Source organism: Kryptolebias marmoratus, linkage group LG3, assembly GCF_001649575.2.
Source record: "Kryptolebias marmoratus isolate JLee-2015 linkage group LG3, ASM164957v2, whole genome shotgun sequence".
NCBI lineage: Eukaryota > Metazoa > Chordata > Actinopteri > Cyprinodontiformes > Rivulidae > Kryptolebias > Kryptolebias marmoratus.
This window is the reverse complement of record NC_051432.1, coordinates 11,054,024-11,079,681: the sequence shown is the minus strand read 5'-3', so window position 1 is coordinate 11,079,681 and position 25,658 is coordinate 11,054,024. Positions and strand designations below refer to the sequence as shown.

At 37.7% G+C, this 25,658-nt stretch overlaps 3 protein-coding genes across 5 annotated transcripts; all 3 read left to right on the top strand.

The window, feature by feature from the left end:
• The first annotated feature begins 925 nt into the window (after positions 1 to 925).
• sparcl1 (SPARC-like 1) lies at positions 926 to 10,640 on the top strand. Of its 2 annotated transcripts, XM_017418706.2 has the most exons (11): positions 926 to 1,041; positions 1,916 to 1,971; positions 2,085 to 2,150; positions 3,240 to 4,325; positions 5,226 to 5,334; positions 7,096 to 7,217; positions 7,296 to 7,416; positions 7,500 to 7,636; positions 7,800 to 7,948; positions 8,572 to 8,720; positions 8,910 to 10,640. In XM_017418706.2, the coding sequence occupies exons 2-11, from the start codon at positions 1,918 to 1,920 to the stop codon at positions 8,936 to 8,938; spliced, it is 2,022 nt and encodes a 673-aa protein (XP_017274195.1). In that variant the 5' UTR covers positions 926 to 1,041; positions 1,916 to 1,917; the 3' UTR covers positions 8,939 to 10,640. The 2 variants fall into 2 exon arrangements, with proteins under 2 accessions (XP_017274195.1, XP_024860026.1); XM_025004258.2 differs by lacking the exons at positions 926 to 1,041; positions 1,916 to 1,971; positions 2,085 to 2,150 and adding an exon at positions 2,716 to 2,770.
• A 4,051-nt stretch (positions 10,641 to 14,691) lies between these two features.
• Positions 14,692 to 16,667, top strand: scpp9 (secretory calcium-binding phosphoprotein 9). The gene is made up of 10 exons (XM_037974909.1): positions 14,692 to 14,795; positions 14,874 to 14,888; positions 14,985 to 15,107; positions 15,197 to 15,268; positions 15,357 to 15,419; positions 15,872 to 15,910; positions 16,003 to 16,041; positions 16,127 to 16,186; positions 16,272 to 16,322; positions 16,457 to 16,667. Exons 1-10 carry the CDS (start codon positions 14,751 to 14,753, stop codon positions 16,523 to 16,525), a joined length of 576 nt encoding a protein of 191 aa, XP_037830837.1. The 5' UTR covers positions 14,692 to 14,750; the 3' UTR covers positions 16,526 to 16,667.
• Positions 16,668 to 21,457: 4,790 nt separating this feature from the next.
• odam (odontogenic, ameloblast associated) lies at positions 21,458 to 24,683 on the top strand. 2 transcript variants are annotated; one of them, XM_017439907.3, is made up of 10 exons: positions 21,458 to 21,601; positions 21,753 to 21,818; positions 21,919 to 21,948; positions 22,027 to 22,074; positions 22,192 to 22,440; positions 22,545 to 22,601; positions 23,455 to 23,565; positions 24,159 to 24,188; positions 24,320 to 24,403; positions 24,541 to 24,683. In XM_017439907.3, exons 1-10 carry the CDS (start codon positions 21,473 to 21,475, stop codon positions 24,574 to 24,576), a joined length of 840 nt encoding a protein of 279 aa, XP_017295396.1. In that variant the 5' UTR covers positions 21,458 to 21,472; the 3' UTR covers positions 24,577 to 24,683. The 2 variants fall into 2 exon arrangements, with proteins under 2 accessions (XP_017295396.1, XP_017295318.1); XM_017439829.3 differs by having other exon boundaries at positions 24,156 to 24,188.
• The last annotated feature ends 975 nt before the right edge of the window (positions 24,684 to 25,658 follow it).

Below are 25,658 nucleotides of genomic sequence, written 5' to 3'. Positions count from 1 at the left end.
GCACCAGAAACTATATGGATGAGTAATTAGATACAAAGCAGGTGTGATAATTCGACACAAGTGCACGAGGCAGATCAGCTAATTTGTCTTAAAGTGAATCAAGAAGCAAAACTTTCAAATTTTAAGGATTCTTCTTACTATGTCCAATAGCTTTTCCTATTCTCCAAAACATCCTGTTTATAAAGAATAAAACCCTCTCCTTTAGCCTCTACTGAAACCACATCACATTCTCTGATCCACCCAGTTAGTGACTCAGTAATACACGCTATTTTTCACCCCAGACAGCTCTGGTGTGTACACGGCTCTCTCAGGTTGCAATGGCCCAGACACAAAGTTATCTTTAGGTCTAGAATTGTTACTATTCGTGTAAACTGGCATTTCGCTCACACAGCCCCCACACCTTGTTTACCATAAACACACTCTGCTATATGAGGGAATCAGAGGCGCATTTTCTACAAATGATGATGATTAAACTTGTAGCCCCTTTTCTCGGAGTGGTACAATGTGGGTCTTATGATAAAAAAACAGTTTTTCCCCCCCATTAATGTTTATACTGTTATTGTTCATCTAAAATTTAACTCATGCCTTCAGGAGTTGAGCCTTGTAAAGGAGCGACATCTAGTGGCCAATATTATGCCTCATTATTAATATTGAATTGGTTTTATTGTGTTACACATAAATCCAAACATAGAAGAGGAAATTCTGTTTAATATAGCATCTTTAAGTAGATAAAATTTTATTATTTTATTCGTAATTGGTAAACGCAATTTTTTAGACACTGTTTTTAACCATCTTGTTTTGGGGACTGAACTGAAGCTCAGTGTGTCTTTGTGTCACTCTCCCGTTATCTCTGCAACCCAAAGACCCTCCCAAATTAATGACATCCCAGACCCTGAAAAAAAAAAAATCAGTGTGTGTGCTGGATGCCAGTTTGTGTGGACCCCGCGTGTTGTCTTGAATACAAAAGGACATTTTCACAGGTTGGACACAGGCGCATGCTGTGTTTCTGCAGGATTCTCATTGTTTCACTGTGAGCAGCAGGTAAAGTCTGATTGTAATATTTTTTACAGCATTTTTCATTGCAGTTTAAAGTCACAGAATAGACTGCTAAAAGAAATCTGAAATGAAATTGTGTAGTAGTAGTAGTAGTAGTAGCTGGTCCAAGAATAATAATGCCACATTTGAGAAAGCTTGTTTTGTTTTAAAACTTCCTAATATTTAAGAACAAACTTTTAGTATAGTTTATATTGAGATGTACTAATGTTTTATAGATAATATAAAATAATTTAAATCTAGTATACTTACAGCTGTAAAATGTACAACAAAGTATTTCATAATTCCTCAAAAGATCATATGTAAGTTAAATAACATGAAAAATGTTTCTAAATGTTCACTCATTGTGTAAGCCTACTGTATAATAAAAACAGTGTGTAGGTTTGCATCTGAATGAATCAAAGAATGTGAAGTAATTTTATGCTTTAGGTTAAATTTCAAGCCCACATCCGTCCTCTGTTCCTCTGTCAGGTTTGTTTCGCTGAACTGTGAAGTTATTTTTTCCACCGGACAGACCCACTGATGTCGGTATTGTTTCCGTTCCGGGACTCGGTTTGTGGACTCAGTCAACTTTTTTCCAGTCTGGTAGCTTCTGATGTTTACTTTAGGATTGAATGTGACTTTTGAGAGAAGGGTGCATCTCAGAGGCCCGTAACCTTGGCAACATCGGAGGCCGGTGGAGCGTTGGCTGTCACAAAAAGTGCCGTCTGCATACAGATGCACCAGCCTGTTTTTATTTCAGACTGATGTGACAATTTCACGTCTTTGCTCGCGTGATGCTTCACAGACACTCAGCTCGTCAGTGAGTTTGAATACAGTTCTTTGACGTTGTTTTCCAAAAGTATATTTATTTGTTTTCCAGATATGAGGGCCTGTTTGTTATTCTTTTTTTTACTGGCAGCAACTTTTACCTTGCCTGTGAGTAGCAACATATTCCTTTTCTCACTTTCAGATGTAAAATATCTAATAACAAAAAGTTGTTGTTTTAAATAGTGTATTTTTTTGCAAGTAATTATTCTTACTTTATTTAGGTTAAAAGTACAGCTCATGGTAAACAACATGGACTCCAGAAGACCTCCCATACAGCCAAAGAAAAGGTCAGCAGCCAAATCATAATAAGTGTGTGTGTGTGTGTGTGTGTGTGTGTGTAACTACTTGATCCGCTGCTGATATTGTAAATTTGCTTACTCATAAAGAAATTAGCATTCTTTCATTATTTTTATTATCTTAGTTCATTTTCATAAAAAAAGACAGAAAATCAACTAAAAATACAAAAAAAAACCTTTAAAATTCATTTGTAGGTCACTGATTAAAGCACGTAAGTATTCAATCCCCTAGAACCCAATCCAGAATCAATCAATTGACCGACCTATCTATCTATCTATCTATCTATCTATCTATCTATCTATCTATCTATCTATCTATCTATCTATCTATCTATCTATCTATCTATCTATCTATCTATTCATTGAGGGGCCAATGGACATGACTATATGCAGTAAAATATTTGACAAGAACCCTCTTCCCTCAGCCAGAACAATGAACAATGTCAAATGGTAGCCAGGAAAACCTGAAATATTGAGAGAAGTGTTGTCCAACCCTGATCCCGAGGCCCACTATCCTCCACGTTTAAGATGTTTCTCTGCTTTAACACACCTGCTTTGATTAGTTGGGGCAATTAACAGGTTTCTGCAGAACTTGAAGACATGCTGAAGAGGTAAGTCAACCATTTGAATCAGGTGTTCTGAAGCAGGGAAACAATAAAAACATGCAGGATAGTGGCCCTCAAGGAACAGTAGTGGAAAACCAATGATTTAGAGAGTTTCTGTAAAGTGGGTCAAAATCCCTCTTGAGATGTGTGCAAACCTGGTGACCAACTACAAGGAAATGTCTTACTGCCCTGCTTGCCAACAAAGGTTTCTCCATCAAGAACTGAGCCATGTTTTGCTTGAAATACCTATTCCCCTCATTGACATGCAAATCAGTTTATAACTTATATGTAATGTGTTCTGGATTTTAAAATGAAACCAAGAAACCTAAACTGTTTGTTTTTTCGTTAATGTGCAAACTTACAAAATCAGCAGGGGATCAAATCCTAACTTTTTGCACTGTATCAAACACGAAAACATTTGTTGAAAAAAGTATCAAATTATTTAAAAAAAAAAACAACAAATATTTCTTTTAAGGATGTAATCACAGAAGAGGCCAACAAGCCGCAGGTTTTGCCCACTTCATCCTCATTCGAATCTAGCAGCCAGGAGCAGGAAGATGAAGAAATGAGCTCCGAGGAGAACACTAACACTAAGAAGGATGATGAAGAGGTGACCGAAAAGAAAACGAAAAGTACCGCAGTCTTGTTGAGTGAGGAAGAACTGGTAGACCTCCTTGAGAAAGAGGCAAAAGAAGAGGACGAAGCAGAGGAAAGAGAGGTGGAGGATGATGAGGCAGAGGCCCACATGGCTGTGGGGATCACAGACGATGAAGAAACCTTTAGGGAGGACAAGAAGCTGACTGACAGCTTGGGAACAGAGAAAGAGGTAAAAGATCAGGAGGAGGTGAGGGACGAGATTAAGGAAGATGAAGAAGAGGAGGACATCATGAAGGTGTCTCTTCATAAAAAGGTGAAAAAGCCTGCTGGCCTGATGACTGACAGAGTTGAGCCGGTTGGATTGTTGGAGGAACCAGAGGGCAGCACAGAATCAGAGCTTCCTGATGATCTTGATTATGCTGCTGATGGTGAAACCCTCCAGCCTCTGCAGACTGATTCAGCTAAAGTCAATCCCTCTGCTGATGACACTCTGTCTGATCCAAACAAGGATCTTCTAGGTGTTGAAAAGAAGGAAAGCGGTGAAAAAGAGCAGATTAGTCCTGCTGATGACAACGAGCCAGACGCTCAAACCTCAGAGGCAGGAGTCCGTAAAGAGATGTTAGTTCAGCACAAAAATTCATCGAGCAAATCTGAAGACATAGGCGGCAGTAAGGAAAAATCTGATGAAACTGAGGATCCACAGGAATCAAAGGGCAACGCAGCACTTAAATTAGGTTCACAAATGTCCGAAAAGGACGAAGAGAAGAGCAAGAACGAGAGCGGAACTCCAACCAAGAGAAAGACAAGGAAGCTAAAGAAAAAACAGAGATCCAAGAAGCACTCTCCTCAGAGGAACGAGACACTTCCTGCACACGAACAGAACCAACGGGATCCTCAGGAGTCTGAGGGCAGCAGCACTGAGAGTACAATCCCAAAGACAAAGAGGAGACGGGCCGGAAAATGGGTAATGCATCTGAACATTTGCTTTTTCCAAGGAAACTGTTACTGTTTCTTACATGCTCACATTAGAAAGGCAAAAGAGCCACATTTACCAGACAAGACACAAATGTTTCCCTCAACAAGGAAACTAAAGGACCAAAAAAACATAAAGTATCTAGACAGTGCTTTCCATCTGTTATAAAATCATTTAGGAAAGTTAGTTAAAAGTGAAAATGTGAATAAATGTAACAAAAAAAAAGTACTGTTACGTAAAGGAGGATGATACGAGACCAGTTTGAATGAGTAGTGACAATCTGCTGGTGGAATGAAGTCTATTAGGTTGCTCAGTATGAGATGTGATAAAGATTTGTTGTATCCTCCCAAGCTCCTCTTTCAGTATCTCAGTTTACAAATATTCAAGTTGTGGAAACAAAGAAGATGTTTAAAGCTACTAAACCTGGGTTATAATCAGCAATGTCTTGTCACATGTAACCCCAGTTTTAGGCAGATAAATGATTTGATGCATCAGGGGGCACTATTTACAGGAACAACAATTAAAACATTTATCACACTTTTTATTTATTTATTTTTTACTATCAAGACATTGTAAGAACATGTTTAAACTCCAGTTTCTGAAAAGCATTTAGCAAAGAGTGACAAATGTGACTTTAGGAGAAATGAGGCTGTGGAGAGAAGTCAGACAGAAAGCTGAAGAGTATAACTTAAGTTATACAGAACACAGATGTGTCTGCCATCTTGGATTTTGTTGAGGCCAAAAATAGAGTAAAAATAAATGTATCACTGCTGGTCTTGCTCTGTGCTGACTGAATGTGTGACACTTCTGCTGCAGTGGAAAGATCTTGTATGGACCTAATGCTGTTCCCACGTCTCACTAAACTTGCATCTTTCTTTTGCACTTTTCCAGGGTCCTTTGGTAGGTGTGAATCCTGTGCAGATTAGAGCTTCAATGGATTTGTATCCCAGCACCAGATCCTCTTTCGGCAGAGATGTACATGTCACAGAAACACTGTCTGGTTAGTATTTATTTGGATTAAGACCACTACTGAGGAGCTGGAGTTATGAACTGTCATAAAGAAGAAGAAAGTAGCCCCATGCTCAAGTCTATGCAAATATAGCTTTAATATGGGAATACTGATTGGTTATCCTCATTAGATTAGTCTGTGTGAAGTTTCAGGGTCAAATGTTGGTTGGAGGTAAATGAGAAAGCTCCTTTTGATTTAGTCTGTAGGTAGGGGTGTCAAACCTCCATCCTGAATGCTTTAGCTGTTTCCCTGTGTCAGCACACTTGAGTTATATTCTGAATTACCTTCTCAGCAGGCAATCAAGTTCTACAGAAGCCTGTTAATGACCTACTTATTTAAAAGAGGTGTTTTAAAGCAGGGCATCATCTAAAACTTGAAGGCTAGTAGCCACTGAGGACTAGAGATGGACACCCCTGCATTTACTCTGACATGATATCATACAAATGTATGATTATGGCAAGTATATAACATATATGCATTTTTTTTTATCTTTGATTAACAAAGGCCTATTTTCCCACAAGCTTTAATTGGTAGTAATATATCAGTTTTGGATGCCTCTTAACACTTAACAAGTTGAATTAAGTAAAATATTCCACACTGAAGTCAAATACTGTCAGAATCTTTGCACCACTGCACTTACTTGTTTAATGACAATCTTTGAAGAAAAACTCCAAAAGTAAATCAATACGTACATAGCTTTGAATGTGCAGCAGCTGTTTCATTTATCTAAGTTATTCACGGTTTAAAGCAGTGATTCTCAAATGGTGGGTCATGACCCAAAAGTGACCTGTTTTTAGTTGGTTGCAGGCCTTTGCCTGGGCAGAAAATGTTTAGAGAAAAAAATTAATGAATGTTCTAAGTCTTGTGTCAGCCTTATGGTTAATGGCTGAATAAGTGATTGAATAAGTTTAATAAGACATTGTTTGTTCTATATTTAGTTGATGGGTACTCAGTCTTTTTAAAATCACTTCTCAGTAGTCAGATTGTTTTATTTCATGTTTGTGTATAAAAAGAAAATCTAAGTCTGTTAAAAAAGGCTAAAGTTACTGAAGTAAAGAGTTTTGGTTTCAAATATAACGCAATTAACTGAAGGTTAAAGGGAATATTTCCCTCTTTAGCATTGATACTTGCTTGACTTACTTGTGGTTTTGTTTATTGTACATAGCTCAAGCTTACAAGCTAATAAAAAAGAAATGCAAGTAAATGATAATAAGTTTTGAAACATGTGAAATTAATGTTTAAATTACAAAATATAAACTGGAATATAAGTAAAATCCAGTTTAAAACTGAAATATATGTAATATTGGAAGATAGCTCATTCTATCCTAAACTTTAAAATGTTGTTTTTTAAATAATTCAGTTTTTTTTGAAGGATGGAAGACCTTCCATCATCTCTGGTCAGCAGAGCTTAAACTGACTAATGTCCTATCCCAACAGTCTCACATGGGAATTTGCTGACTGGATCATTTCATTAAAACTTCTGCATGAATAGTGCCCACACTGCTTCCCAGTCACAACCAAAACACAGCTCTGCAGGCTTAAGGAGTGAATAAGAGAGATCAAGTTGAACGTAATCACTGCACCAGCTCTAACGGTAGAAGAATGCAGAGGATGATGCAATGTGGTTGTAGCTCACTGGTTCCTAACAGAAGAAAAAACCCAAACCAGCCAGGATAATAAAGCCTTTACATGTGCTTGTTTAATATGACATAAAAATTGACATAAAAATCAATGCATTGTCTTCTCTGTTAGATCCATGTGTCAATTTCCGTTGCAAGCGTGGGAAAACATGTAAACTTGATGCAGATGGTAAGCCAGGTTGTGCGTGTCAGCAACCATTAGAATGTCCACCCAGCATAAATGAGTTTGATCACGTAAGTATGTGCAGCATTATAATTTCTCGACTGAAAAGTTCCAACTCTGGTTACATGAACAGTTGCGTTTCTTTTTAGGTTTGTGGGACAGACAACAAAACTTATGAGACATCATGTGAGCTCTTTGCTACCAAATGCAACTTGGAGGGCTCAAAGAGAGGCCACAAACTTCATCTGGACTACACTGGCCCATGCAAATGTAATTTACACAGACTATGTGATGAAGAAGTATCTTTAAAAGATGATCCCAGAGAAAAGGTTTAACCGTCTTCTCTCCCACAGTGATACTTCCGTGTGTGGACAACGAGCTGGTCCAGTTTCCCCTAAGAATGAGGGACTGGCTGAAAAATGTGCTGCTACAGCTTTATGAGCACGACTCCATGAGCCCTGGATTCCTCACCCCGAAACAGCGATTTAGAGTAAGACACAAATCCCGAAAGAGAAAGAGAAATTATTTCATTGAAGAATTTGCTTGCTGTTGTTTGTATTATGGTGAAAAGGAGCAGCTGCACATACTGTTGTTTGTCTTCGGAGTTGACAAGTGAAATTCAGTCAATTTGCGGTTTTCTTCTTGTTATCTAGGTGAAGAAAATCTTTGAGAATGAGAGGCGCCTTCATGCTGGCCATCACCCTGTTGAGCTTCTTGCACAGGACTTTGAGAAGAACTACAACATGTACATCTATCCGGTGCACTGGCAGTTCGCTCAGCTGGACCAACACCCTTCTGACAGGTACATTTTATTCACTTCTGCTGGACTAAATCCTAATAGTAATAGTTTACAAACTATTTTAACTGTACGCTTACAAACTGTTGGTCTTAGACAGCAACTCAAAGAGCAAAGTAGCTATTTATCCAGTGAAGATTCTTTAGCCTAAACTTGGTTTCTAGCTTCTGAATATAGAAAACCTTGCTTGTCGCCTTGCAGCAAGAATGCTGTGGGTTTGACTTCCAACTGGGGCCTTTCTGTGTGGACTTTGTATGTTTTCCTTATGTGTGGATTTTCTCTGGATAGTCCAGTTTTCTTTCACAGACCAAAAACATGCATGAAAGGTAAATTGGGCATAAGTGTGAGTGTGTCTGTGAAAGGTTGTGTACCCCAACTCTCACATAGTGGAGATAGGCGCCAGCTCCCCGCAACCCTGAACAAGAAAATGGGGGTAGAGAAAATGGATTGGCATAAATTTGTGAGATGATCTTTTCCATATGTTAACTGTAATGGTGTAATGGTCGACAGTAAGACAGTTTGTCTTTTGGAGAAAACATTCATCCATCCATCCTTTTTCTTTACCGGCTTTTCCATGCAGGTGATGTGGTCACAGTGGTAAAAAGCCCCTCTCTGCTCATTCTGTGCAGGTTCTTGTCCCACTCAGAGTTGGCCCCGCTCCGGGTCCCTCTGGTGCCGATGGAGCACTGCACCTCTCGTTTCTTCCAGGAGTGTGACACTGACAAGGACAAACAGGTGTCCTTTAAAGAATGGACCTCTTGCTTTGGTATCAAAGATGGTGAGAACAGTAATATGTCCTTAATTCAGTCGTTTATTACAAAGCCAGTTGTAATTCTTCGGTGTTGTCCTTGTAAGAAAGTTGCACAATTTGCATTTTCAAACTTCTTCTCGTCTGACTGACAATTAAAAAAAATATATTTCTAACATATTAATATTTCTCTCTTTTTTTAAACTTTTCTCTCCGCAGATGATATGGATGTCAACCTGCTTTTCTGAGCTTCATCTTGTACCTAATCTCCTACACAGGATTTGGAAACTTAAAATAGAAGCCTCCACAAATTGTCTGTTTTTTTGTTTATTTCTTTTTGTAGTTTTTATTTTTACATTTTATCGAACGATCACAACACAAGTTCAGATGAACAACACTAACTGTACCTCCTGCTATAACAAATAAGTGTTTATCATTCCTGATATCTTGTTCTAGATCAAGCTTTGACTTTTAATTTAGAGACCTTTGACTCAGATTTAACAAGTAGAATCATTTACTAAAATATGATAAAAACTTACTTTTAGCCAGTTTTGCCCAGTCTGCTGATGCATTTCATACTGAGGGAAAAGTTTACAACAGCTTATTGATAAAGACAATGTTGTAAAGTTTACTATGCCAGAATACAAAAGAGCTATAATTTAGAATGATGTAGCTAAAGATTAGTTTATAAATTGTACACTTTTATATAATTTCAAACCCCTATGTTACACTACTGATGTAAACCAGTAACAGTGTGTCCTAATTTTGTAGCAAATGCTTAAAATGTCTCCTCGTTTTATGTTTTCTTTTAAAATGTATGTCAAAAAACATCAAATTTTTACAAAGAATATTTCTGCGTACCCTGACTTAAATACATATCCTCAGCAACAATAGGTTTGAAAATGCAAGTCACTCATGTGTGGTTTCGGTTTGCCACTTAATCCTGAATAATGGCCCTCTATAAGACAACAATAGCTTGCAGCCAAGTCATGATGATTACAGTGACTTGTTGTTTTCAGATAAAATGCAGGATTGTGATTGGACGCTGCTGCCCCATCACTGAATCTGACTCTCTGTATATAAGTAGAAAATGAGGCGGCTGTTCACCTGCTGACCTTCTGCCGTCGCTGAAATAAAAGATGTACTGCATACTGTGGGTTATCTTTCAGACTCTGGCTCTTGTGGTGGAGGGTGGTGCGTCTTCAGGGAGTGCTGAGGCTCTTCTCAAAGGGGGAGCCAAAAATAATGGAGGTGGCGGAAAAGCAGTAGGAGCTGCTGGTAACGTTGCCAACGCCAGGGCTCAAAATGGAGTTCCGCTGGCCGGAGGAGCCGTTATGGCACGCTTGGTTCAACTTGGCGGGTCATTGTTTATCCAGCCAGTGGGGAACCCTGTGGGTCAAGCTCCAGCTCAGCAGCTGATTCCCATCGCAGATCTCCAGCAAGGTGGGACTTTTGCTTTGGGGCAGGCAGGTGGAGCAATCGGGAATCTGCAGGGGCAGATGGCTCAGCAAGCTGGGGGTGGGCCACTGATGCTGCTTGGTGTTTTGCCCCAGAATAACGCTGGAGTAGACCCTCAGCCTGCCATGTTGACTCCAGGCCAAGTGCAGCTGATCCCTGTGGCCGGGCCGAATAACCAGCAACAGCTGGGCGTTGCTGGTGGTGCTGGGAATGCAAGAGGAATACTGAGGTTTCAGCGTTCAGTGGCAGCTCGTCTCAGGAGGACACAGCTCTCGACTCCAGTAACGAAAGCTGCGGTTGCTGAAGGGGAGGAAGAATGCTCTGGGATGGACACGGAAGACAACAACTGAAATGATACTACGCAGTCGTGACAGATGATTTATTCCACCATCTTACTCGCAGATCTTGCCTCATAGATTTCCAGACTTTAGTCTTAGAAAAACTTGTCATTCTGACTAATGATCAATAAATGATTGATTTTTTAAATGCTGAGACCTTGTTGATTATTTTGTTTAAACACATACATCATCTGTACCCAAATATATATCTAAGTCTGCAAAACATCAAATAAAGACAACTATTATTATGGCACAACTTCTAAAATTGCTGTTATTTTTATGTGAGAGACTGATGGAAAAATACACAAACTTCTATATATACCTCACTGCCAGCTTGCAGCCTAGTAATTTCAGGCTCTAAACTTCAAAAACATTGGAAATTCTTTACATTATTGCTCAATTCCTGGAGTGATTTATTACAACTAATGAAAGATGTCCTGTAATACAAAACAGGAATGATTACTTCTGTAAATAGATGTGTGAAAGCAATTAATAGTTTCATGATATGAAATATAATTTCTCCCAACATTAACTCCAAACAAGAAACCGTTACTAAATTTGAAAAGCATGACAGTGTATAATTAGACCTCCAGACCAGACATCCCACATGGTGTTTACCTTGGAGTGCTGTGGGCTGCTCAGTCAGCAGCAGAGAAACCATTCCCAGACAACCTCAGTGTGAGAAAAAAAAAAAAAATGAGCCAGCTACCCGGGGAACAAATTTAATGGTTCCTAAACATATTGAGAAAAAAAGAGCAGATTTAACATGACAAACTATGTCTGTGACTTTGAATCAAGTGTTTGCTTCAGGGCTGAGAAAACTGAACGGATTGTATTTAAACCTTTTTTTTTTAAAAAAAAATATATATTGCAAATTACAGAAATGATTTACCATTTAAATCACCTAATTTGCAGTTCTAGCAATTATGTCTACAACCGGCGGAATATATTTAATTGTAGGTTCCAGTGACAAATTTCTGACATAGTGAAATTCTTTTCACTTGTGGCTCTTCAATACCAAAAGTTACATGTTTTATTATTTCTTCTGGCTTAAAGTGTCAGAAACTATCTTGTTATCAAAAGGGCACCATTCCTATCAGAAAAAAAGTTTATAAAAGTCTCAAATTAATAATAAGGAGGAATTCTCTCAATAGGTGACCGTAAACTTCATGTATTGAAAACACAGATTTGACTATTAGTTACATTTACACATTTAATAACACACCTTGAAACTCTACATCATAAGCAGTAGAAAGTTCAGATAATGAATCACATGGGAAAAATTACATTTCACCTTAAAGATTGGTTATAAATATTGAAACAAAATTAATATTACCTTCAAAATTATTAAAAAAAAAGGTAAAGTTAACTATGAATCCAAATAAATACTGAATAAGAAATATTTATTAAATCTAAACATATTGCATATGTTGTAAAAATGCAGTTTTAGTCAAACTTTGACACAGAACATCATACTCTCATCGGATCAGTCAGAAGGTCGACTCAACTCTGCAGCTTGTTGGAAATTTGTCTTTTATCAAAGTCAAAAAGGAAAATGAGAGCGACACTGGATAAGATCAGTTTATAACTTATATTAGCTACTTTAATAGTATTTTTCTCATGTACATCTCATCACATTTTCTGAGTCCAGCTGTTACCTGCTTTGGTTTATCTTTATCTGGACAGTGCAGGATGTTTTATACAAACTCAAAAACCCAAGTGAAACTGGTTTGATTGGTGCTATGGAGTTGATACATTTATAATGAAGATGCACAAATATATGTGCCTAACAGCTTTATGGTCAATAATCAGCTTGTCGACTCTCATTAGCTTATTGGCAAAACAGTGATGGTATCAATAGATGGTAATGACTGACATTTACAGATGCAGACAAATTTATCTGTACCTTTTCATGAAAGAAACTCCTACAAAAGTCGCTGAAATACATTGAAACTGAAAAATGTGATAAAAAAAAAGAATAAAGAAAAATAGGTAAAATTAACTCATGAAAATCAATTATTGATTTTGAATTATAATAATAATAATTAAAAAAACTAATGAAAGTGTTCTTGGCAAACAGGATGGTAGCCATAATTTAACATATTTTTTAAGGCAATCACTGAAATCAGGTGATTTCTGTAACCCTCTCTGAGACTTCTGCACCTGTCCACAGGTATGCTGTCTCACTCTCCATCTGTCTCAGGTTTGAAGGGTTCCCTCTCCAGACTGCAGGTTTCAGCTCCTTCCACAGATGTTCAACAGGATTTAGATCAGGGCTCAGAAGACCACTTCAGAATAGTCCAATGTTTTATTCTGAGCCATTATTTGATGTTTTTAGTTGTGTGTTTTGGGTCATTATCCTGTTGGAGAACTCATGAACTGAACTGAACTGAGACCATGCTTTCTGACACTGGGGAGCAAATTTCACTTCAGAATGCCTTGTTAGTCTTGAGATTTCCTTGTACCCTGCATAGATTGAAAACACCCTGTTCCAGATGCAGCCAAGCAGCTCCAAAACAGAACCGAGCCTCTTTGTTTCACCGTAGTGTTGAGAAAACCAAGTTTTTAGTATTCGCTCCTTTCAGAGGAATCTCACCGGATCTTTAATGTTGCAGAAAAGACGGACACTCAAACTGAGTTCCAGACCAGAGGTTCAATTATCAGTCATACATTTATTTAAACATTCAGCTGAATGGAGACAACAACTCACCAACAAGAAGAAACAGCAACATGTTCCCAGTTGTGTCTGAAGTAATTCTCCCTTCCACTTCTTTTTATACTATAAACTGCGCCCAAGACCAGTTTTTTTTTGCACACAATCAGCTGCAGCAGCTTATCATATCATGATGCCCTGAAACCTTCTTCCACCTTCAGACTCCCTCACCCCACTTACACAACTGTTATTTGTGACTGTTATATCATAAGCTAAGCGTAACCTCATTTCAGCAATCAAATCAATTTAGCGATATCGAAGTTTGTTTACATTTCATCATTGACAAAACGTAACCTCATTTGTAGCAATGAAAGTATCAAAGTTTGATTATATTTTACACTTTGAACTGCATTACCATTTATCATTTATACAAGCTTTAAATGTTTGCACCTTTGTAAGATCCCTTTGAATAAAACACGTTATAAAGATGTTATGAGTTTAACAGAAGTGAGAAATGAGCACAAACCATATTTTACAGTAGGTACTATGTTCTTTTCTTGTGTGTTTAATATTTGGGTCTGTTAACACAGTCCACATGCAGTGAACATGTTCAGTGTCGTACACATCATGATACCAAACAGCACTGTGACTACTTTTCATCCTTTCAGCAGGCAGACTGACTGATTACAAGACCGAAAACACCTGTGATGCTGATTACAGGACATGCCTTAGTGTAACACGTCCCTGTGGTCAAATTAGTTTCAATCTTTTCTAAAACTACCATCTTTTTAGTAAAAGCCAGTTTCAATATTATTATTATTTTAAAATAATTCTCTTAAACCAGAATTCAATAGCATTTTTTTTATTAGTTTGATCTTTAGTGCATTCTTTCTCATTATTACTTTTGTCAGGTTTCTTTATATACACAGTAGCTATTGGTCCAGAATTTCTTAATCAATCCATTTATGGCTTTTAACCATCATCACACCACATGTAACATAAAAATTGCACTCTAGAGAAGAAGAAAATCAGTAGATGTTAGTTTTCCACTGCTGTTTTCTTACAGTAATCACAGTCATTTTATGGTCTGCTCTGTTACATACAGTGTTTGATTTGACTGCAAGAGCATACATAAATATGTTTTTCATGCACTGATCTACAAAAGCACTCAGCAATGATGTCAGTTGTTTGCCTCGTGCGACCGCAACCCGCAGCATTTAAAGGTTTCTGACTGGTTTTAGGTCGGCAGCTTCCACAGATCTCCACAGACTCGTCCTGAGAGACTGAGTCACTCTGTTTTCATCTGTGGTCTTTTGGCTGTGCAGAGAACAATGAGAAAAGTCTGAATGTGGTGAAATTTTCCCAAATAGGTAGCTCATGGATTTACAGATCTTTTCAAATCTACTGTTCAAAATGAAGTTGTCACATCACATGTCCTCATGACAAACAAGTGACAAATACAGTTTGTAAAAAAAAAAAAGAAAGGAAAAGTCAGTGTTCTTGTCTCTAATTGGCTCAAAATAATCTCTGAGGCTGATAAAAAGGTGTACTAAATACAGAGAGTTACTGATCTTCTGACATTTGAAGAAAGGACACTTTTCAAGTTGCAAAATGAAGTTTCTTCTCTTCACAGCATTTGTTGCCACTGTCTCCTATGTGAGTACTATCTGTACCTGTTTGATCTGTTTTCATGTTTATCTGTCATTTAACATCTTGTCTCTTCATTCATTGCAGGTCAATGCAGGCAAGGTGAGAAATAGCCCATGAATTTATGCATGTTTTGAAGAATATTACAAATAGGTCACAGCAAATAAAAAAAAAACAAAAAACTTTCGTTCTGTGCAGACAGCGAGGCTGCTGGCAGCTATGAATGCTGGGATGCTCAATGGGATGATAGCTGGAGGTCTGAACCCACCTTTGGTAGCTGGTGGTGGAGTCGGTTTCATTGGGCAGCCCCAGTTTGCTCAGGTGAGTCCATCAGGTCATTTGTTGTACATTTAATGGAAAACCACGGCCCAGCCTTCGTTAAACTATTTGCGTGTTTTACCTCCTCACAGTTTGTTCCTGGACTTCCCGCCTTAGCTTTTCGACCTCCTGTTGCCAACATGTTCCCTGCAGCGGTCAATGCGGTCAGTGCTGCTGTAACAACCCAAAAACTACATAATCATGTTCAGGCTTTTTTAAAATTAAATCTTACTTTTTGTCTTTCTGGTTTAGTACCAGCCTGCTTTCATGGGCATTCCCCAGATGGGTCAAATGAATCCTCAGCAACCTCAGATGGTAACCACTAACTTCTCTAACTGAATCTGGTTTAATACTGGTTAACCGAGGTGTAAATGTACACACAAATTATGTATGTATCTCAGTTTTGGGGTCACAGTTTAGAACAAAAGGGGGAAAAAAAATGTAGCCAAATGCTAGGTTTATTTTCACTAATTTTAAACAGGCAATAACTCTCCCAGAAGCAGAACCAGAAAAACAAACTACCCCTGCTGGTGGGCAGTCTCTCAGGTAGCAGGTGATGTACAGGAAGGTTTTATCCACTGGTGACATCACTATAAAATACTATAAAAAGTTCATATTATGCTGTGTTTTGTATCCAGGGAACTGAAATGTCTGTCAAACAAAAAGTTAATAAACTCCCAAACTCAAAGGCATCTTTCCTTTGTTGAAAAAATGAACCAAAAATACAAATTACTGTTCCACTGGTAATTTTTGGTACCTTTGTTCAGGGGATGGCAGGTGGAGCCATGCAACAGCAGCTTCCAATGGTAACTTTTCACTTCTCTAACATTATTTCATAGCATTTCTAGAAATGTCAAATATTACTAAAATGAGATTTATTTGGCTTTTTCTTGTTCAGGGGTTGATGGGTGGAACCATGCAACAGCAGCCTCAGATGGTAACTTCGTACTTCTCTAACATTATTGGTTAGCATTTCTAGAAACTTAAAAAATCCCTCGAATAAGTTTGTTGTCTTTGTTCAGGGGATGGCAGGTGGAGCCATGCAGGCTCCTGGTCAACCTGATCCTCTCAGGAGATTCAGGGTATGAATCTTTATTTACAGTTCATGGACTGTGTGTGGTGTGACTCACATCTAAACTTACACAATATTTCTTTGTATATCTTTAGCGTCAGGTTGTGAAATCAGCAGATACAGGGAAGTCTACTGTGGACACGCAGGTAAGATGGCATAAATTACAAGCAAAGATCTAAAAATTCAAAAAAGATCACAGATGCTGTCTTTCATTTGGTATATTTTTTATAGTCTGCAAAGCACTTTCATTATTTATCTATTTACCTTAATGTGTCCACAGATTCCAGCTCCCACTGAGTCAGCAACAACAAAGCTTCCATGTGACAACAGTTTTTCTGAAAATAATTAAGTTCATACTGGTAAAATGTCCCAATCACTCTTCATGACATGAGAAGGCTTGGCACATGGTTTGCACTAAGTATGTCAGTTATTTCAACTGCAATAAAATTGATTTGTAATGTCACATATTTGATGTTTAATAAAAATTTACACTAAAATCCAAACAAGTTTTGTCTAATTTTGCACAAGTTTACAAAAACCCTAATCATATTAATTTCATCATCTCATACCTTCATCTGAGCAGAGATTACAGTGGACCTCTGCTGCCATCTAAAGGATAATAAGTAGATAGGGTGCAAAAACCTTCAGGAAACCAAAACAGATGATAAAGATAATATAAAGTTATGTGGATTAGATAAATCAAACACTACAGTCCCTCTTTGTTGTTTTCCTCAGAGGAGCAATAATGTTTTTGAGTGTTTGTGTGTGTGTTCATGTGTGTCTGTTACCAAATTATCTCATGAAATTTTAATGAAACTTGCAGAAAGTAATAACTGAATGTATAGCTACAAGTGACTGATGTTTGGAGTCAAACTGATTCAAGATGGCAGCCACAGCTAGACAACCTACGTAAATACAAAAATGGCTATAACCCAGCCAGTTTTATAGCTACTGACCTACATTTCGGTGTGGTAGTAGCTAAGACTGACCACCAAGACTACTATTAACTATTTGGAGTCAAATCATTTTTGTCTGTTAGCAAAATATCTCATGAACCGTTGGACAGATTTAAATAAAACTTTCATGAAATATTTATTGGTGTACGTTTACAACTGACTGACATCTGGAACCAACCCAATTAAAGATGACTACCTCATCCACCTTAAAAATGACAGAAATGGCTCTAATTCAGTAAATTCTACAGATATTGTGTTAAAATGTGGTGTGGTTGTTGTGTTGCTGAGAGCCATCCCTAACACATTCTCCAAGTGCTACTCATTACACAAGATCTTTGCCTAAAACTTTGACATTAAAAATTGGTGTCAACTTTGTTTGTCTGTTAGGAGGTTAGGCCACCTCAAGTGTTCTGTAAATTAATCAAAATAATTTTTTTACATTGCCTGTTTACATAAATATTCAGACTCTTTACTTTTTAAAAGTACCTTTGGCAGAAAAAACAGCCTCAAGCATTCTTGGGAACAACTGTATGAGCCTGACACACCTTTTTTTTATTTTTGAAGTTTCTTACCTGTTTTTTTGACAACACAAGGATTTTCTGGTCTCCTGAGACTAAGTCTCTCAGTCTGGGTCACATGGAGACTTTTCATCAAGTTTTTCCAAAGCCACCTCTGTTCTCACATAGAAATGGTGTAAAATACACATCAGATTGTTGCCTGAGATGTTATCCGGCTTGTGATGAATCACTTTATATTTTTCTGTTGTTTTAGACATGCCTTTCTGTGTGGAGTTTGCATGATCTCCCATATCTGTGTGTACTCTAGCTTCTTCTCACAGTTAAAAAAATAACTGATGTCTCTAAATAGACCAATGAGTATAAATGTGTAGTTGTCTCTGTGTTGGCCCTGTGGTGGATTGTTGACTTGTCCAGGGTCTCTCCAGCCTCTCAGCTGATGATAGGCAGGATAGACTGCAACCCTCTTTATCACAAAAGGTGGGCGATATCGTTTTGTCTGTGTTTGAGTACATGTGTTTGATTATCTGTCGTAACAGAAACAACTAAATGGATTTAATTCAACTTTCAAAAAATAATCAGTGCGTGTCCATCTACAACTGATTAACACTTGGAGTCAATCTTATTCAATAAGGCCATAACTACATGACCTTAGCAAACACAAAATTGGCTTTAATTGAGTCAAATTTACAGATAATAAGCTAACATTTCATGTAGCATTTGTTGCGTCAATACATATCCAAACTCTACACAGTACATTACTTAAAACCTTGATAAATTTTGGCAAACTCCTGCAAGTTGCTATTGTATGTCTTTTGGTGAGGACAGGATGCTGTTTGACAAAATGCAAACCATCCTGATAGGTGGACCGGACTCTCATTTTCATTCCTGTTCACCTTCTTTCACCTGGCGTATTGTTTTACCTCTCTGACCACAGCCCTTGGCTTTGTCCTTATCTAGTTGCAGCAGACTAAGGATGTCTGTCGAAGGCTTACTTCATGTAGAGGGATTAAGGCTACTCGGTTTTGGTCACTTTAAATGCAACATAATAGTTTGATTTTCAGTCTGACACCATCAGTTGGGAGACATTACGCAGAGAGGTGTGTGCTTTTTCATTAAATCCAGTAAATTCAGATGTGGATTGGCTGACTCTAGTCAAGCTGTTAAAACATGAAGAAATTCTGCACTGGGAAAACAGAGTTCATTACAATTCAGCTGTGAGTGTGAGCATAATTACTAAGGTTAATAGGATTTCAGTCTTTTGTTTTTACAAGTTAACAAAATGCTACAAAAACACACTTTTCTTCTTTTTCTACAGTATTGTGTGCAGATCGATGAGAGCTGAAACTTAGTTAAATCTCTTTTAAGAACACATGTGTCATAGTTGTATCTAGATTGCAATAAACTCAAAATGTAAACACGCTTTTGGCACCACAAGTTCCAGTCAGTGCTGCTTAAGTTAATGCTGTCTGTCATGAATAAACTTTAGGACTTTCAGCAAACAGTGAGTCCAAAAAAAAAATCTCATATGAGTAGTTAGCCCTTGGAGTATGCCAAAGTTTTAAACAAAGATCTGGTGCAATCTGTTAGTGCTTGAGGCATGTATTGCTGTTGGCTCTTAGCCACTACCATTCTAATATATAGCTCAATATTTTTAAAACTGACAGAGATATTGCCATATATGTGTTTTTTTTAAATCAGTTCGCTGTTGTGGCCATCTTGAATCAGATTGACTACAAGTTAATCAGTTGTAGAATAAAACAAAAGCAGTAAAATTAAGATTGAAGATGAGCCTAACACAAAATTAAAGAAACTCATAATTAGTGTGACATTTTTAGCTTCAGTGGAAGGCATTTGGACATGCTCTAGAAGAGAAAATTGTTTTTATTAACAAAAAAGAAGAAAAGAGAATTAATGAATTTTTGACTAGTAATTTCATGGTTCCTGTCTTGAATAACAGAGGTCAATGATTAGCTGTAGGTTTTAGCTCTCATGTCAAAACATTTACAAAAGACCTGGATGGAAACAATTTCAGTTTTGTTATCATTTTAACCACGCAAATACATTTACTGACAAAAAGGAGTTAAGCGCCTAGATGGAATGGTGGAAAGAAATTACATCTGCACATGATGAAGGGTCATGTGACTTTGTTACACCAAGTACAGTATCACATAAAATGGACTATGGAGTTGGCAGTACAGGTGCCATGCTAGTTCCATGTCAGGAGGGTGTGGCACCTCCTTACAAGCAGTAATTTGGTGGCAGAACCAAGTCATAGTGCTGTTGTATCTACTCCTGCAGCAAATTGGCCATATATGTTACAACTGGCTCTAGAGAAACCCTGAAGGACATGGCTGGCCACCGGAGGCAGTCCACAGACATGCAAGCCATGTAAGGATGGGTGTTTTCTTGTTTAAAGATTGTACCAGCCTACTGTCTCAGGATATCACTGTGCTGTCAGGGTCCCCTGAATCACTACCAGAGGTGACCTGAATGGCTCCCCACACCAAGATGCCAGGAGTAACACTGATGTATCTCTTCATAACATCAATGCTGCCATACGCACACACAATGGTCATTCGTGTAATGCAAAACTCTGATTCATGGCTGAGCATGATACAATATCACTTATCACTTGACAAGACTCCAAACACAACCGTATCTGTTCTGGTATTAATGGTAGCCTACACTCAACAGTCAACACATAGTCCAGTTGATGCCAGGCAATGTGGAATGACATAGATATGTTGTAAGGAGTCTAATACCTGTGTCCAGATGACAGGCACTAATGTCATGGGGCTCTGTAAAGCTTGTTTCACAACACAACAATCCTTCTTTGGTGTGGTCTGTCCTGCATGACTGGAACCTTCACAATGCGTGTTGGTTCCCTCACATACCCTTTGGTTCTAACACTGGGCCATTGTGCCATCTGTATGCCTTACAATTGTACAATGTGACCATGCAACCACATGCAAACCAACAACGTGACCCCTATCAAACGCCATCAGGGGATAGTATTGGAGTCTAAAGCATCTACAAGGCATCATCTGTGTCTTGTGACCTTCACTCACTGCTTTGACTGACTGATCACACTACCGGTCCACTCAGAATGCCACTACGTATGCCCTCTGGTGCTTGTTTTTGAAGGTGCCAGCTCCTTGCACATTCAGTCACTTACTGTAAACAATCATTGTTGGACTCTATGTGAGCCAGTTATGTCCAAATTAAACTGTTCTTCTGGATGTATTTTTAATTATCCAGGATGTATGAATGCATATGAAAAAAAAATCTTTTACAACTAAAGTAACTAACTGATTGAAAAAGATTGTTAGAAGCATGTTGTAAGTTTCACATACTTTGTACCCATAACATAAATACCAGTCAAGTAAAACTATTTGTATTGCTAGTTTTCCAATTAAATGCCAACATCTGTCTACAAGTGATAAACAACCTATGACAAATGTCTGATCCTGAGCTGCTCGCTCATGTTAAATTTTTTTTTTTCTCATGACTTGCCAGAATTCTTGTTGGTCCTAAACTCCATAATTATACTCTAAAATAATAACATGCAGCACACAAACTGTATGCAAAAAACATCTAAGAAGGGTATTGTGCAAGCTTAACATCTACAGTGGCAAGTTATGGCAAATACGAGCAAGAAAAAGTGACAAAATCTGGAGCTTTTCTCATCACACGCTCAGTTTAAGATTAAGATTGTTTAACCACTCAACGCAGAGCATGATTTGATTTTTAGAGACATGACTTACACTTAATGACACGCTTAGCATCCTGTGTTGTGAGTGTCTGAGTCTGTTGTCATGAGAAATGTCTGTCATTCTGACCACATATTGTCTGGGTGAGTTATTGGCGGACTATAACAACTTGCACACAGAGAATTTAAAAGGCATCTGGACCCGGCGAGGAGACAAGAAGGGGAAAAAAAGAAGAGAAACGGTAAGATGAAGCGCTCTTTGTATCAGTTTCTTGTTTCTTGATTTAAAATAAAAATTTGGATTTTGAAGAGGCAAGCATGTGTATTTATGAAACTTAAAAAAATAATAAATATATCTATATATATATATATATATTCTCCCGGACGTTGCAGGACATCATGAAGCAGCAAGCAGCCTTCCTGTTGATCTGTTTACTCAGGTCAAGCTTCAGTTTGCCGGTGAGTTGCTCCTTTTATTTGCGTTCTTACTCATGTGGAAATGTGCACTGTATTTTATGACACATTAAATTTTTTATTTTATGTTTTCTTAATCCTGAAGATTGCACTTATTGCGAGCAACAGCAATGAGGTAAGTTACAGTTAAAACCCTTTTTATTCTTGCTCAGTCACATTTCTACATACAGAAAATAATCTTTTTATTGTTCAGATCCTAAGACTGAATGGATTAACTCTTGCAGCTCTTGGACAAACGCAGGTACAGTTTGTATACAAAACAACTGGAGCTACTCAGATTGTCATTATTTATGCCGTACTTTTTCCATCAAATTGTTAAATGTAAACATAAACTGACACATATCTCCTCTATCTCCAGGCTGCTTCTTTGTTCCCTCCGTATGTTCTGCAACAACAGACTCCCGAGGTGCTGCTCACCCCACAGGTGGTGAATCTGAACCCTCAAGTGGCAGGTCCTTTCGGCCCCCAGGGGCCACAACTGTTGCTTCCCAACCAGGGCAACCAGCTGACACCTGTGCTTCTTCCCAACGGGCAGCAAGACCAGCTCGGACTACCACAAGACCCCAACAATCCCAATATTCCTCAGCAGACCCAAAACACGGCACAGGTACCCAACCTCAGCACAGCATTGTGTGATTACATCTCTTTATCAGTGCAACTGTTGCAAGGCTGCTCAGGAGAAGCTAATAATTCTTTTCAAATCTTCTTTAGATGTATCCACAGTTTCAGTACCCATCTTTTGGATTTCCTCAGCTTTACAGGCAGCAGGTATGAAGTCAAACTTACAGACATGTTTGCAAAAACGCTAATATGTTTATTTAAAGTTTTATCAAAGGTGCCAACACATAAGCCTTGAGACACATTAATTATTATTTGTTTGATTTATTCTTTATTTATTACGTGACTGAACTGGCATTTTTAATATTTCTCATAGCTTTTACTCAACTACAGTAAAATTTTAATTATTTTTGGAGATTTTACTACAGAATCTTGAACTTTCAGTTTGATGATGTGAGAAACATTTTAACAATCTAAAGTTTCCAAAACTTTTGAAAATAAGCTTTTCCTGTTTCCACAGTCTTACAGCAGTAATAGACACACATATAGCTGCTTTTTCTCAGATCCCCTCAGAGTGCAGTGTGCACACAGCCAAGCTGTAATAGGCTCCTATTATATCTGAGCTCTGACTTTTCTCTTCAAAACTGGAAGTAAAGGGTCTTTTGAACTTGTCATGTCTCCTACATAAAACACACACACACACAAAAAAACAAGAATAGACAAGTGTGACTTTTGGATCCTTCTTCCACTTACAATTCATTTTGTTATACTGTTTGTTTCAAGTTAATTTTTTAGTCAGTGTTTCTGTTTGTCTTTCATTAGGAATAAGAGACGCAGGTGTGTGGTTACCATGGTGACCCTAATGAGCCACTAGCAGCAGCTTTAACATTTCTTTTGCTCGTTTTTCTTTTTATACGTCTTATACACTTTACACGTCAACACGTAGGCCTTAAGTTATAACTCTGAATATTATAAAGTTGATGTTGGAGTTTTAGGCAGAAGCTGTGTTGGTGCTTCAGAAATCTTCTAGTACGACTGACTGTTTTTTTGTTTTTTTCTCCAGGGTTACCCTTACTTCTACGGCTACCCTCAGCAGAGGAACACTGCGATGTTGCCCAACAACGCACAGCAGAACCTGGAAAGAACAACACAACGACCACAACTCCCACTGCAGGTCATTTTTCATCAGGTTCCTTTTCCAAAAAAATATTAAAAACACACAAACAAAAATCCAACGTACGTATATTTCTCCTAACATAGAGATGCTAAGTGATCAGTGTAGTACAAACTGACTGCAAAAATATTCACAGCGGGGAAAAAAATAAATAGAAACAGTAGAAATGTTTGCTCTTCATGCTGTATCATTATGAATCAAATGTTAAAGCTTCAACAGACAATGATGACTCAAAGGTAGGACTTATTGATAATAACACAGCTGTGTATGCTGAGTCATGATGGTTTGGTGGAGGTGTGTGTTGTAATGTCTCCTGGCTGCCACACTGTTGGTTGGATTTTTCAGTGGATTACTGACGGTGTTGACCACTGAAAAAATGTGTTTTGAAATACTTTCTTGCAGGTTTTATACGTTTTAGCCCCACATTATGTTAATGACTTTATTTAGTGACATTTTTGAGGTGTTGAAACTGTTATGATTTGAAACTTGACATTATTTCTGTATTTATTATTTTTTATGCTTTATGTGTATAAAGAAGATCTATGTAGACGCTTTGCAATCTGATTTTCATGTACATTTGTCCATTTCAGCAGGCCTCTAAGCCAAAGCTACAGACAGAAAAAGTGAGTTATTCTGTTTTTGTCTTGATTTATGACAATTAACAGGGACTGTAGCAAAAAAAAAAGTTTGTAACACTTTATATGGATGCAAATTTTCTTTTTTTAAATATAACTTTCTAAATGTTTTATGTCAGACGTGGACAGTGGGAACACAGAAGGAGTCCACTACCATTCCTCCTGATCCTCGTGGTGACACGACTGGTCCTGGTCCTGATGAGGTACGGTTTTAAACAAATACTCAAAGACTTTCCAGCATGCACATGAAGTATACATGGGATTATCAATGTGTGTTTGGCATCAATTGCAGCTGTGAATCATGCTTAACGTATCATCTCCTTTTCTTTTTTTCCTCCAGGGTAATGGCAGCTTCCCCTTCTTGTTTGAGCCTTAGATGTTGGCTGAGAAGGAAAAGCATCGGCTGAGGCAAAAATAATAGTGTTTGCTACAATCTAACGAAAACACACTCTTTGCTTTCCCAAACATGTTCAATAAATAATTTTGACAAAAAAGTTGTTTTCAAATCAATTTTATTTCTGTTGTCAAAAATGACTTTATATAATCTCAGTTTTATGAACTGTTGTTTAAATTTTAACAAAAAAAATAAATCACCTGTAATCCCTAAAAAGACTAAATCTAAGGTTTAGAAAACATTACCTTTATGCTTGAGACAATAAAAAAGAATGATAAATGCAGTAAAATGTTGCTCATGTTCAGTTCATGGTGCTCTATTGTTTTCACTGGAAAATGTCATCTGGATTTCCTGTTTTCTTGGCAGAGTGACGCAGTAAAAGTTCATTTTTAAAACAACTTGGTCCTAGCTGAAACCCAAATAATTTAAAATAAACCTAGAATGATCTTAAACACATTTTTGTTTGGAGGGAACAGAGGTGAAGGTACCACAGAGGTGTCCTTTGAAGCCTTTTTGTTCTGCGCTACTTTTTGGGGTCTATTTGTGATCAATCCTCCCATTCTTTGTCAACATTTTAAGTTGTACAATTTTACAATAGTGTTTTCTTCACATATCTGAAAGGAGTTCAAAAAGTTTAAAACTCTTGTAGCTGCTTTGTTTGGATCTATTGTCTGTCCATTTCGAAATAAAAGCAGACCACCTCAAACAACATCAACAAAGCTTAATTACCAAGCAGTAAAAAGCATCTAAAAGAATTAGAAAGCAACTATTGTGTTATTTATTCATGACATTTAACATTTACATAAAAGTAAGATTCAGAGCTGATCAGAAAACCTCTTGTAATGCTTTGGTAAAATCATGAGAAGACATGCAAAGTTGCAAACATCGTTGGGTATTGCCTGTAACCAAACCATTAGGTTTTCCGGCCAGATGGCTGTTTCGCAAACCTACAGTGGGGATTAACCATAATTTCCTGGTTATCCTGGCTTAACCTAACCTTCATTTGGTTTCACAAAAACAGTGACTCACAAGTTACTGTACAAATTTATTTTGTGCAAACCAGG

Bases quoted from the DNA above. Each gene is read 5' to 3' on its own strand.
- sparcl1 (XM_017418706.2), top strand. From the start codon at position 1,918: ATGAGGGCCTGTTTGTTATTCTTTTTTTTACTGGCAGCAACTTTTACC. The intron at 1,972-2,084 runs GTGAGTAGCAAC...TACTTTATTTAG, and splicing joins CAGCAACTTTTACCTTGCCT to GTTAAAAGTACAGCTCATGG. The intron at 7,949-8,571 runs GTACATTTTATT...CATTCTGTGCAG, and splicing joins GACCAACACCCTTCTGACAG to GTTCTTGTCCCACTCAGAGT.
- scpp9 (XM_037974909.1), top strand. From the start codon at position 14,751: ATGAAGTTTCTTCTCTTCACAGCATTTGTTGCCACTGTCTCCTAT. The intron at 15,911-16,002 runs GTAACTTTTCAC...TTTCTTGTTCAG, and splicing joins TGCAACAGCAGCTTCCAATG to GGGTTGATGGGTGGAACCAT. The intron at 16,187-16,271 runs GTATGAATCTTT...GTATATCTTTAG, and splicing joins ATCCTCTCAGGAGATTCAGG to CGTCAGGTTGTGAAATCAGC.
- odam (XM_017439829.3), top strand. From the start codon at position 21,473: ATGTCTGTCATTCTGACCACATATTGTCTGGGTGAGTTATTGGCGGAC. The intron at 22,441-22,544 runs GTACCCAACCTC...AATCTTCTTTAG, and splicing joins AGACCCAAAACACGGCACAG to ATGTATCCACAGTTTCAGTA. The intron at 24,189-24,319 runs GTGAGTTATTCT...GTTTTATGTCAG, and splicing joins CAAAGCTACAGACAGAAAAA to ACGTGGACAGTGGGAACACA.